The 14,077-nt window shown below is 43.7% G+C and overlaps 1 protein-coding gene across 1 annotated transcript in view; it reads left to right on the forward strand.

Moving 5' to 3' along the window:
- The window catches only part of FREM2 (FRAS1 related extracellular matrix 2), a 288,273-nt gene that overhangs the window by 146,660 nt on the left and 127,536 nt on the right, over window positions 1–14,077 (forward strand). The window contains 1 exon segment of the mRNA XM_030200407.1: window positions 3,227–3,478. Within this exon segment, the coding sequence (XP_030056267.1) occupies window positions 3,227–3,478 (252 nt within the window).

Here is a 14,077-nt window from a genome sequence, read left to right on the forward strand (position 1 = left end):
TGCTGTGGCTGCTGCTGCAAACAAACAAAAAAAAAAACCCTGGCTTGTAGCAAACTACCCCAAACCCCTGATTACACTGGACCCTCCAAATTCCAACCTACATCTCCAAAGAGCATCTCCCAACCCACCCCTGTCCCCTCCCTAGCAACAGCATTAGGTAATGTTTCACCTCCTCCTTCTCCCCACCAAAGAGGCAGCCAATCCCTCCTGGCACTCAGTGGGGATACTGGTGGTATAGTGTCAGGGTAGGAGTAATCCCCTTCACTCCCAGTCCCATTGTACTGAATCAAAGGTGGCTGTAGCAGAAAACAGTAAAGCAAAGGAAGGAGTGGCTTGGATTGGAATACCAGGAATTGGAGTCTTGGAAGGAAATGGCTTTGAAACACAGCTTAAAGTCACAGGGCAGTTCCAAAGTCTTTCAGATTGCACAGAGGTGGACCGTTCTCATCCAACAGCGGAGTAACCCGGTATATGTCTTTTCCATTGAGGAAGAAGCAAATGTAGCCCACCCAAGCCTCTTCTGTAAGAACCTCCTATGAGTGTGTCAGGAACCACTGGAAGCACTTCATAAAGAACCTCTCTAATGTAGAGATATCAAAGTTATCCAGTTCAGGAGGGAGATTTTTTTGACCAATCCTGATTCTGAATTTACACCTCAAAGCAGTGTGGGACTAGAGTCACCAATTCTTCCTACTGAAATCTCTGTTGCAGGTCTCTAATGCATTATTTATTTATTTGTTGCATTTGTATCCCACCTCTTTGCAGGCTCAAAGTGGCTTACAATACATCATGAGTAGTGGAAGAATATTGTAAATAAACATTTAGTATTACAAAGTCTTGGTCAGCATGATGATAATTAAACAAAGTTATAATATACAAGCAGATATAGTGAAACAGTTCTAAACACAGATGGGCGAGTTGTGCATATTCACATTGGTTGATCTTTGTGGTATGCTTTATTAAAGAGATGGGTCTTCAGTAATATGCGGAAGTTTGATCTTTCGTATGATACAATAGGCTTGTCATAAACCAGGACTGGCCTTGGATCTTCTTCTTGGAAATGTTTCTTATTTGGCACAGCAAGAAACAAGCTCAGAGGCAGGGCAGAAATGCTCTGGGCCAGTCCCTGTTGTGCCAATCGAAATGTCAAGTTGGGGCACTCTAGATTTCCTGAGTAGAGGTGTAGTGGTTAGGTGCTGAAGGCGACATTGAAGAGGTGGGCTTTGAGCAAGGATTTGAAGATGGGCAGGGAGGGGGCCTGGCGAATGGGCTCAGGGAGTTTATTCCAAGCATGGGGTGAGGCGAGGCAGAAAGGGCGGAGCCTGGAGTTGGCAGTGGTGGAGAAGGGTACTGAAAGGAGGGATTTGTCTTGAGAGCGGAGGTTACGGTACTTGAGGGTCACTGGCTCATGACTTGTAGTTATTATCAATATCCATAAATGTAATGACACTAGAAAAAAACTATGGGTTTTGGGTTAGTAAGGAAGCTAACTGTATATCGGCAGATATTCAGACTGATGCATGGTTAGCTTGGTGGATAAAGTTAGGACAACTTTTATGCTGTCCTAACTGTATCTGCTTACTTAGGGCCCCTTTTACTAAACTGTGACAAAAGGAGGACTGCGCTAGCATCAGCGTGTGTTTTTGATGTGCGCTGAGGCATATTTTACAGCAGCGGGTAAAAGGCTATCTTCTTTTTTTTTTAAGAAATGGCCGTGTGGTAAGTGAACCACTTAAAACGAATCGGAGAAAATATTTCATCACTCAACTTGTAATTAAACTCTGGAATTCATTGCCAAAAAATGTAGTAAAAGCAGTCAGTTCACCAGGGTTTAAAAAAGGTTTGGATGGCTTCCAAAAGGAAATGTCCATAGACCATTATTAAAATGGACATGGGTAAAATCCACTGCTTATTTCTAGAATAAGCAGCATAAAATGTACTGTTTTGGGATCTTGCCAGGTACTTGTGACCTGGATTGGCCATTGTTGGGAACAGTGTGCTGGGCTTGATCAACCATCGATCTGTCCCAGTATGGCAATACATAAGTACTTATGTATTTATGCACTCACTGCGCAGCCATTTCAAGGAGGAGCAGTTACAGTCAGCCATTGAGGTGGCGGTGAGGGCTCCTGCGTTAATCCGTGCTAACCGGGCAGCATGCAGCACTCCCTGATTACCACTGAGTAAGCACCGTTGCTACAAAAATAAAAAATATTTTTTAGTGCCGGAAACGGCATGCGCTGAGGGTGGGAACTACTGCCAGGCTCCTGCAGTAGCCCAGCGGTAGTTACGGAATAGCATGCGGTAAGCCTGCGTTGGGCTTGCCGCCACTTAGTGAAAGGGGCACTTAACTAGTTTAGGGGCCCTTTACAAAGGCGTGCTGAAAAATGGCCTGTGGTAGTGTAGATGCGTATTTTGGGCGCACGCAGAATCATTTTTCAGCGCACTTATAAAAAAATGCCTTTTTAAAATTTTGCCAAAAATAGATGTGTGGCAAAATGAAACTTGTTGCTCGTCCATTTTGGGTCTGAAACCTTACCGCCAGCCATTGACCTAGTGGTAAGGTCTCGTGCGGTAACCAGGCGGTAATGGTCTATATGCGTAAAATGCCGATTACCTCCTGATTACTGCCTGTGTGCCAGAAAATAAAAATTTCTGGCACATGAAGCAGACGAGCGTCAAAAATTAAATTACCGCAAGGGCCACGCAGTAATCGAACTTAGTAAAAGAGCCCCTAAGTGATGATGACTCTGCCTAAGCTCCTCCCTTGAACAACCCCAGCACTAAACAGACAATGTCTGGGTGATCAGAAGCAATATTCAGAGACATTACCCATTTAAGTGCCAATGAATATTGCCGGATGGCCAGCTCAGTGGGGTTTAACCAGGCAGGAGCTTCTCTTGCCTGATAAAACTCTTTTGAATATTGACCCCTAAATATTTTGGGAGAAAGTATGTATCATTGTAAAGTTTTATACAAGAATATTTTTTTTTTGTATTTTTCAACCCACTTTTCACCAGTTTTAAAATCTGGACCTTAAAGCTGAGATCAAAGTAGTGCCCTTCAATATCTGAATCTAGAGAACAAAACACAGAAAGCAAGATACTAGAGACAATAACAGACTTCATAAAATATGCCGAATGAACAATGTAGGAAATATTGAAGCAGAAAATATGGCTGATGATATGCTACAGCATAATCCTTTTTTATTTCCTTCTTTTCCCAGGAACCGCTGTAGGGACTATCCCAACTTCTGTATTATCCTATTCTGACTTTATCTCCAGACCTGAGGACCACAATAGTATGCTCCGTTTTGACAGAGGTGAAGAGGAGAAAATGTGCCGTGTGGTAATTATTGATGACTCCCTGTATGAAGAGCCTGAGATGTTTAATGTCACACTGAGCATGCCCATGGGTGGAAGAATTGGGCCAGCATTTCCGTCCACAAGGATTACTATTGTGCCTGATGAGGATGATGGTAAGGCCTTGGTTATCAAGATGATAGCAACAGTTTAGGAGAGCTGGTGCTAAAGCTTAAGATGTGAAAACAGCTTTGTGTTACTGGGTGAAATTGTGAGCAAAGTATTGTGGTTGCTGTGAAGGAGGTTTGATTAACAGGAGTCAGCATGATGTCACAAGGCTAAAGCCACTCCACCCAAGGAGGTTTCCATGCTCTCTAATGAAGCTGCTGCCATCTTGGTACACCCAAAACAACGTAATTGATATGGTGACAAGCTCCACCTAATGGCTTCAGGCCAGATAATGGGCCAAGCATGCTCCTGCTGTCTCCTGTTAATCAAACTTTCTTGGTTGCTGTGGTGGACATTGTTTTGGTTCTACACAATTATATATGAAAATAAGAGTCAAACAAGTCATATGTTTTATTGGACTAATTCCAGTGCATCTGTGAATTTGGGGATGTGAATTTGGTAGCATGCATTTGATTCACTAGGGGGCTACCATTAAGATGTGTTATTTTACCACTAACTGGTGTTATTTTAGCACAGGTCCTATTTTAAGCAATGAGACCTAGTTACTAATAACTGGGGTTAACAGTAAAATAACCCCCATTTTTTATAACTTTCTCCACAAGTTTGTGAAGAGACAGTGGGGTGACACTGAAATAATGCTAATACTGTATAACTACATGTGATAACATAGTAGCCCATGTTGATAACTACGCTCCATAGTCCTGTAAATATCACCTATAGTATAACTTGATTGTTGACCCTTTTTTCTAAGTTTTTGGTTGGGAATATGGTCAACATAATAGTCTTTCTTTAATTTGCAGTTATGGATTTGCTAATATTTTGATTCCTTCTGTTTCTCCGGGATTTATAGTTTGGATTTATAAACAGTCATTAACATAGAAGTGTAAAAGTACATCAGACTAATTTCATCTAGAGTGTTGTGCTTCAAGTTTATTTTTTAATTGAAAATTATGATCTGAGCTGCAATGATCTTATGGTGATAAAATGGGGGTTTTCAGGAGCAATCAGTGAATTCAAAGCAATTTTTAATTTAATTTAGAATTTAGAAGTGAATTCATCAAGGTATGGTAAAAGATCGCCTTTTACCACATCTTGATTTCCCAAAGGATTCAGCAGCCTGCAGGATCTCAGTGCTGCAGATTGCTGAATTCCATTTTCAAGGAATTGCTTGTGAGCCACGTCACAAGCGGCATTATTCCAGTGGCACGATGCTCCTGGGCCAGCACATCAGGATCCCTCTGGATTCTGGCTGTAGCTGAAGCTTCCCACCCATCTATAAAGTCCAAGCCCCCCACCCCACTCATAAGGTAGCCCTTGCTCCCGTCTAAGGTCTACTTTTAAACAGTGGTGGTCTGGGGGGGGGGGGGGGGAGTCTTCAGGTAGGAGCAATGCCCAGCCACTCCTGCCCACTCAAGCACCGGTTGCAAAATGGTGCTCCTAGCAATAGTTTCACATGACTACTGTTCGGAGTTCATGTTTCCTTATATGGAAATATAACCCTTAGCGGTAGTGAAGCCATTTGCAGCCAGCACTGGATTGGGCAGGAGTGACTAGGCATCACTCCTTTTTGAAGACCTCCCCCCCACCCCGGACCACCACTGTTCTAAAGGTGGCTGTTAGGGTAGGCAAGAGCTATCTTAGGAGTGGAAGAAAAAGTACAGGCACATGATGTGTGCAGCACTGTATACTTCTAGTACAGCTATTAGAAATGATAAGTAGTAGTAGTTGAATACTATAAATTTTGCGCATCTCTCAGGCATTTCAGCATAAGCAGTTACGAATGACGTGAGAGAGGGAATCCAAAACACACCTGAAGGAGCAACAAACCAACAAAAGCACAAGGATCCTTCAAGAATGGGGTCGTCAACTCAATATTTTTTTTTAATCAGATCCGACACGGTCCATGTTTTGTCAAAACCTCCTGCATCAGGGGTTCTTGCAAAGGTCACAAGTTCCAAGATGCTCAAACAATCAATGTGGATTGTTAAATATGGATACACAGAAATGTTGCTGACAAGCAGCGCAGGTACAAAGATACAAAGTGCCAACAAAACTCTCCTGCACTGTGAAACACTCTGCTGTAGCATTGGGTCTGATTCAATAAAATACTAAGTTGATTACCTCATTCTTGAAGGCTCCTTGTGCTTTTGTTGTTTTGTAGCACAAGCACTGTCACCATCTCTGTGGCTGGTGTAAGTGTCCATGCCTAAATTATAGGTGCATATTTAACCTGTTATACCAGTAGATTATTACTTTCCTTTTTAGAGTAGATAGCACATAGGTGCCCTCATGTGCTTAAATATAGGTGCGCAGTTATGCCCTGAAACTGTAAATTTTCAAAACATTTGTTTTTATGTCTTTAAAATCTGAGTGTAGCTATATTCACATCAACCTTCTCCACACAGCCGTCCTTCCTTGTAACTTTAAATCTAGTTTGGAAATGTTCATTGTGGTGGTGATTTTATAAAGCAGTTTCCTCACATAAACCATGTTTTACATCTGGAAAATGGCTTTTATGAAAGTAAGTGAGTGTATACATGCGTACAAGTTTACATAATGAGGAACTATATGCTATGCTATTTATGTTTTATATACCGCTCAATTTATTCAGTACGGACTTCTCGGCAGTTTACAACTTCAAAATAAACTCTTCTCTTAAAGAGGAAGCTACAAATTCTCTTAACAAATTGTTAAATCAGTTATAATTCTCTTAAAAATATTTAAGACTAAACATCCCATAATTATTAAGAATCAAAAAAGAAAAGTTTTAAAACGTTTCTGAAAAAGAGAAAGAAAAAGCTAACACCTGTCTAATATTCCTAGGTAATGAATTCCATAATCTAGCTCCTTGAATTGAAAAAAAGCTATCGTAGATGGATTTATAACGTACATTTATAAACAAAGGAAAACCCAAACATAGAAGTCTTGAAAAGCAAAGCTTCTTTTTCTGCCGTCATCTACTATGTTACTATGTTATGACCTTGAGATGATATTCCTGCTTATTTTCGAACGAGAAGGCCGGCCATCTTCCGACACAAATCAGGAGAAGGCCGGCCTTTTCCTAAAGCTGCTTTCCGTCGCAGAGCCAGCGAAAGTTCAAGGGGGCGGCAGTGTACCGAAGGCAGGACGGGGGCGTGGTTAACAGATGGCCGGCTTCGGCCAATAATGGAAAAAAGAAAGCGGCCCTGACGAGCATTTGGCCGACTTTGCTTGATCCCTTTTTGTTCACGTCCAAGCCTCAAAAAGGTGCCCCAACTGACCAGATGACCACCGGAGGGAATGGGGGATGACCTCCCCTTACTCCCCCAGTGGTCACCAACCCCCTCCCACCCTCAAAAAAACCTTTAAAAATATTTTTTTGCCAGCCTCAAATGTCATACCCAGCTCCATCACAGCAGTATGCAGGTCCCTGGAGCAGTTTTAGTGGGTGCAGTGCACTTCAGGCAGGCGGACCCAGGCCCATCCCCCCCACCTGTTACACTTGTGGTGGTAAATGGGAGCCCTCCAAACCCCCCCCTAAAACCCACTGTACCCACATATAGGTGCCCCCCTTTATCCCTTAGGGCTATGGTAGTGGTGTACAGTTGTGGGTAGTGGGTTTTGAGGGGGATTTGGGGGGCTCAGCACACAAGGTAAGGGAGCTATGCACCTGGGAGCAATTTGTGAAGTCCACTGCAGTGCCCCCTAGGGTGCCAGGTTGGTGTCCTCCCACGACCAAAGGCCTTGGATTTGGTCGGGTTTGAGATGGCCACCATTAGTTTCCATTATCGGCGAAAACCAATGGCGGCCATCTCTAATGCCAGCGATGTCTAAGGGCAGGCCAAATGTTGAGATTTGGCCGGCCCCAACCGTATTATCGAAACGAAAGATGGCCGGCCATCTTGTTTAGATAATACAGTCGAGTACGCCGCTTGACGGGGCCGGCGTTAGAGATGGCCGCCCTTATAGATGGCCGGCCCCGTTCAATTGTGGCCCTCATTGTCAATAATTCCCCAACTCCCTCAGAATTTGCTCCTTACAAGACTTTATGCATCAGGCTAATGATTTTGAACTGAATACATTTTTGAACTGTCAACCAATGTAAATCCCTCAAGACTGGAGAAATTCTATCAAATGTATTCAACCCCAAAATCAATCTTGCTGTTGTGTTCTGCAGAAACTGTATACGTTTCTGCAGCTCAACTGAACACCACTATAAAGAGAATTACAATAGTCTAGTTGGGTAGAGAGATGTGGTAGCTGTGTTAGTCCACTTTTAAAGGTAATCTGTACAAAAAAAAAGAAAACAGAAAAGAAAATAAGATGATATCTTTTTTATTGGACTTACAATACATTTTTTGATTAGCTTTCGAAGGTAGCCCTTCTTCTTCAGATCAGAAATAGTCTAATTGAGAAAGCAGCACTGCCTGGACTATAACTGTAAAGCTGTTTTGAGACAATGACCTGTGCATAGGCATTCCTATGCCATTAGGAACCTAAGAAATGCTTCAGAGAGTAGTATGTAAATACGTTGATTTTGTTTGCATAATAAAGAAACTTTTGGGACCCTTTTACTAAGCTGGTATGTGCTACTGTGTGCTTACTACAGCTGAAAATGGCTTACCGTAGGACTTGCTCAGGTGTCCTGCACTTATTTTTGAGTCTAAGCTTGTAAACCACACTCTATTTGTAGCACAGAAAAGGCATTTCTGGGGGCAGAGAGTGGCCGTTTGCAGCAGTCAGCACATTTACATTACCGTACACTAAGGGGCCCTTTTACAAAGACGTGTAAGGTCCTACGCACATGCAGCGCATGTCAAATCGGCATTACCGCCCGGCTAGAGCGTGCACCTGGCAGTAATTCCAAGTTTGGTGCTGCCGAAAACACAGCAGAAAATAGTTTTCTACCACGGGGACGTTCCTGGCAGTAATCTGCAGTTAGCGCGCACTGTACGATTACTGCACAGGTAACACGTGAGCCCTTACCGCTAAGTCAGTGGGTGGCGTTAAGCACTCGGGCCGTAAATAGACATGCACTGGTTTTCATTTTGCCACACATTCATTTTCCAGCTCCTCCCCCCCAAAACCCCTTTTTTTTTTACAGATGCACCAGAGAAATGGCCCAGCACATGTCCAGTACAGGCACCCACACTACCACAGGCCACTTTTTGGCATGCCTTTGTAAAAGGGCCCCATACTGATTAGCACAGGATTAGCACATGAGCCCTTACTGCTTACAAAATAGGTGGTGGTAAGTGCTCATTTAATGGTCCCACACTGATGGCAAAATTAGCACATGAAATAGTTTGCTAAAACCTGGGGATGGAACCGTTCGTGGGGGGGGGGAGGGGCAAAAAATAATTTAATTTTAATCTAAAAAGGCCTCAAAGCTCCCAGGACACAGAGAGGGGCATTTTCGAATGGGGACGCCCATCTCTGAGGACGTCCCCGTGAAGGAGCAGGGCATCCCGTATTTTCAAAACAAGATGGGCGTCCATCTTTCATTTCAATAATACGGTCGGTGACGCCCAAATCTCAACATTTAGGTCAACCTAAGAGATGGTCGACCTAAATGTTGAGATGGTCGACCTTAGAGATGGACGACCTCGGTTTTCGCCGATAATGGAAACCGAGGATGCCCATCTCAAAAACGACCAAATGCAAGCCCTTTGGTCGTGGGAGGAGCCAGCATTCGTAATGCACTGGTCCCCCTTACATGCCAGGACACCAACCAGGCACCCTAGGGGGCACTGTAGTGGACTTCACAAATTGCTCCCAGGTGCATAGCTCCCTTACTTTTGGTGCTGAGCCCCCCACCCCCCCCCCAAACCCACTCCCCACAACTGTACACCACTACCATAGCCCTAAGGTGTGAAGGTGAGCACCTACAAGTGGGTACAGTGGGTTTTGGGTGGGTTTTGGAGGGCTCACATTTACCACCACAAGTGTAACAGGTAGGGGGGGATGGGCCTGGGTCCGCCTGCCTGAAGTGCACTGCACCCACTAAAAACTGATCCAGGGACCTGCATACTGCTGTGATGGAGCTGGGTATGACATTGGAGGCTGGCATAGAGGCTGGAAAAATGTTTTTTAATTTTGTTTTTGGGTGGGAGGGGGTTGGTGACCACTGGGGGAGGAAGGGGAGGTCATCCCCCATTCCCTCCGGTGGTCATCTGGTCAGTTCGGGCACCTTTCCGAGGCTTGGTCGTGAAAAAAATTGGACCAAGTAAAGTCAGCCAAATGCTCATCAGGGACGCCCTTCTTTTTTCCATTATCGGCCAAGGACGCCCATGTCTTAACCATGCCCCCGTCCCGCCTTCGGTACACTGCCGACATGCCCCCATGAACTTTGGTCGTCCCCGCGATGGAAAGCAGTTGAGGATGCCCAAAATCGGCTTTTGATTATGCCGATTTGGGCGACCCTGAGAGAAGGACGCCCATCTCCCGATTTGTGTCAGAAGATGGGTGTCCTTCTCTTTTGATTATGCCGCTGAGAGGGGCAGATTCTATATATGGCACCTGAAAACTCCGTGCGGAATAAATTTCCGCCTAAGTGTATTCTGTAAGTGGCGCCTATATTTAGGTGCGGTATATAGAATACACTTAGTTGATATCACAGCTCATAAAGCTATACGCACCCATTTACACCAAGAGAAACATGACGTAAATGCCGGCATACAGATTTAGGTTCACATTTCAATTGTAATAGATATTAGAGATATTGTAAATTTTCTCATATTGTAATCTTCTCTTGTGAGTTGTTAAATTTGGATGACAATTATAAATAAAATATTTTTTTTAAAAAGGAATGCCCACGAAACACCCGTATCTCCGTATCTCAAAAAAGATATAGTAGAATTGGAAAAGGTACAGCGAAGGGCGACGAAAATGATAGTGGGGATGGGACGACTTTCCTATGAAGAGAGGCTGAGAAGGCTAGGGCTTTTCAGCTTGGAGAAGAGACGGCTGAGGGGAGATATGATAGAAGTGTATAAAATAATGAGTGGAATGGATCGGGTGGATGTGAAGCGACTGTTCACGCTATCCAAAAATACTAGGACTAGAGGGCATGAGTTGAAGCTACAGTGTGGTAAATTTAAAACGAATCGGAGAAAATTTTTCTTCACCCAACGTGTAATTAGACTCTGGAATTCATTACCGGAGAACGTGGTACGGGCGGTTAGCTTGACGGAGTTTAAAAAGGGGTTAGATAGATTCCTAAAGGACAAGTCCATAGACCGCTATTAAATGGACTTGGAAAAATTCCGCATTTTTAGGTATAACTTGTCTGGAATGTTTTTACGTTTGGGGAGCGTGCCAGGTGCCCTTGACCTGGATTGGCCACTGTCGGTGACAGGATGCTGGGCTAGATGGACCTTTGGTCTTTCCCAGTATGGCACTACTTATGTACTTATGTACTTCCATGCACATAACCACACCCCTTTTGGGCTGTGTACATTAGAATTTAGGCACTCTGCATTATAGAATACGCTTGGCAAATTGTGTGCGTAAATTCTATTTATTGCCCATTAGTGCTCTTTATTGCTCATTAAGACCTGAACTGTTCCAACCCGAAGTTTCAGCAAAGTATTTTTTGTGATTGGGTATTTGACGTTTGCTCCCCTCATTTTAGATATTTAAGTAAAATTAGCACATGGCCATTAATACAAAAAACAAAAAGACATAATGTGTCATTTTCTGGCTTAGGTAAATATGGGTTTAATGCATGGGAAATAGAGAATGACACGGGGACAAATTTTGTCCCCACCCCCCTCCCTGTCCTCGTGGGTTCTGTCTCCGTCCCTCCCCCATCCCCGCAGGCCCTGTCTCCATCCCTGCCCCGTCCCCGCAGGTTCTGTCCCCATCCCCGTGGGCTCTGTCCTCATCTGCAGAAGCCTTGAACACTTATGATTTTATATTTAAATCTTTTTATTAAAGTATATAAAGGAACAATGAGCAGCTATAATAATCCTCCTCACCACCACCACCCTCTACCCTTCCAACTAGAAAATGATACAGGGGGGGGGGGGGAAGTTTGTACCCGTCCCTGTGGGCTCTGTCCCCATGCCTGCCCCATCCCCATGGAATCTGTCCCCGCCCTGTCCCTGCGAGCTCTGTCCCTGTCCCCATCCCTGCGGTTCCCAGTCCCCATGTCATTCTCTAATGGGAAAGACCCACATGAGAGCATGGTAAGGCTACTTTTTGCTACAGCTTAGTAAAATGGCCCCTTTCTTTTTTCAAAAAAGAAAATTATATAAAGCAAAATAGAGCTGCTGAGCATGGAAAAGAGACAACACTCAGAAAGAATGAGAGAAATGGAGCTAAGAATTTTGCATATGTTGAAGATCCTCCATGGTGACTGACGTCATGTGACTTTTCGGTTCATAAAAGAGTTTGTTATTTATACCTACCACTCAGGTTGTTTATTGCCTTTCACTTGGAATTAGCCGGGATATGGAGAGATAATGTGTCTGGAATGAATGTCCTTCAACAATGATTTAGGAGCATTGAAAGTGTAGGAGGATGCCTTGCAGTATGAACTGAGCTACTTCAGCTAAGCAGCACAGCCTTGGCAATGAGCTGTTGCATGGTAGATAGGTTTTGAATGGGATTAGTGGTGTTCTATTTGAGAAAACCAAACACACGGAAAACTGATGTGATTCTGCTGCTCTTTTAAAGCTGTGATCCAAGCAACCTCGGTGCCTGTTCTGGTAGAAAAAGTGGTCAACCAGGAAGAATGAAATAGAGAGTTGCAGGGGGACAGAAATCTTACCCATCCCCGCCTGTCCCTGCTGGAATCTTAACCATCCCCACCCATCCCCACTGGAATCTTACCCATCCCCGCAAAAATGTAACCCATCCTAACCCATCCCCACTTGTCCCCGCAAGAATTTAACCCATCCCCACCCATCCCCGTAAAACTTTAATGCTACATAAAAGAAAATTCCAGTCAGCTCCTTCAGTCTCTCTCTGGATTTGAGCCACAGCACTGTAGGCAAGGAAGGAACGGAAGTTGGAACTTGGAACACTCTGGTGCGCATGTGTAAGATTTGTGTCTGATTCACTGGCATTGTGTGCTGAGAGGTCGCCACATGCACGCGCCAGTAGGTCAGGTGACATCTGATTCTCGTGCCTGTGTCAGAGCTGAGGTCTGTGCATCAGCCTGGGAGCAAAGAGGATTAATAGTAACATAGTAAGTGACAGCAAATAGACCTGAACGGTCTATCCACTCTGCCCAATAGTCACACTCATTATCAATTCATCATTAACAAAGACCACAGAAGTCTATCTGGCCCTATCCTTATGTTCCAGCTGCTGGAGTTGCCATTGAAGCCCACTCTAGTCTATTCGTCTTCTCATTTGTGGGACACAGACCGTAAAAGTCTGTCCAGCACTGTCCTCATGTTCCAGCCACTGAAGTTGCTGTCTAAGCCCTTTCCAGCCCATCCTAAACCAGATTGCCATGTATGAGACACAGACCATACAAGTCTGCCAGGTATCAGCCCTAGTTCATCACAGCCAGAGTTGCCATCTAAGCGTCACTTGACACATCCACACATATGCAGCTATTTAAGGTTAGGTTTTATATAACTTCCATTTTCTAATTAGTGATCCTCTGTGTATAGTATAAGACTGTAACTGCTCTACCATCAAATCATGAAAAGAATACCTTAATTTATTATTATTATTATTATTATTATTATTATTATTATTATTATTAGAAATCAACACAGAACAATCCTGAATCCTAAAGTACAATAAGAAATGGTCAGGCAAACTTACAGGTATCAACTCCAGGTCCCATATTGCCAAATTAAAACCCATCCACAGCATGTGTTTTAGTATATTCGACTGAAAGTGTAGCTTTCTCTTCCACATCAAAATCTCCCACACCCAACAAATTATGAGCTTGTTTACTAAGCTATACTGTAGGCACGCTACGTTTTTAGCATGCTCTAAAAATGAATGTGCGCTAATGCTAGAGACACTCATAGGAATATATGGGTGTCTCTACTATCAGTGTGCGCTAAAAACGCTAGGGCGCCTTAGTAAACAGGGCCCCCAAATACTTAGAGGGGGCATTTTCGGTATGACATCTAAATCCGAATTGAGACATTTTGCTGAAAACACCTCAATCCAACGTCTAGCACAAAGCCATAATTGAACCAGAAAAATGTCTAAATTTCTGGTTCAAGTATGGCTTTGAGGTAGATGTTTTCAGGCTGAACATGTCCATTTGTAAGTATCATTTTTGGAAAGAAAAAAAATTCCCAGTGAAAAACAAGCCATAGGAACATCTATCTTGCAGCATTCCTAGTGAACTGTCCACACAGACATCCCAGCAGTGCAGAGGGGAAGCCTAGTGGTCATTGTAGTGCACTTCACATATAGGGACCCAGGTACAAATCCCACCTAAACCCCTTCATATTTTATGGTGACTCTTCCAGGAACAGAGAAAGCCTACTGTACCTAAAGGTCCATCACTACAATAGCCCTCAAGCTTTCAGGTCAGTTATATATTTAGGCACAGGGCATATTTCTGTGTTCCAGGATGACTCATATATTTGTACTGAAATGAAAGAATTATAGTGGGACTTGAACCTGGG

This window comes from Microcaecilia unicolor, chromosome 4 (genome assembly GCF_901765095.1).
Source record: "Microcaecilia unicolor chromosome 4, aMicUni1.1, whole genome shotgun sequence".
Taxonomy (NCBI): domain Eukaryota; kingdom Metazoa; phylum Chordata; class Amphibia; order Gymnophiona; family Siphonopidae; genus Microcaecilia; species Microcaecilia unicolor.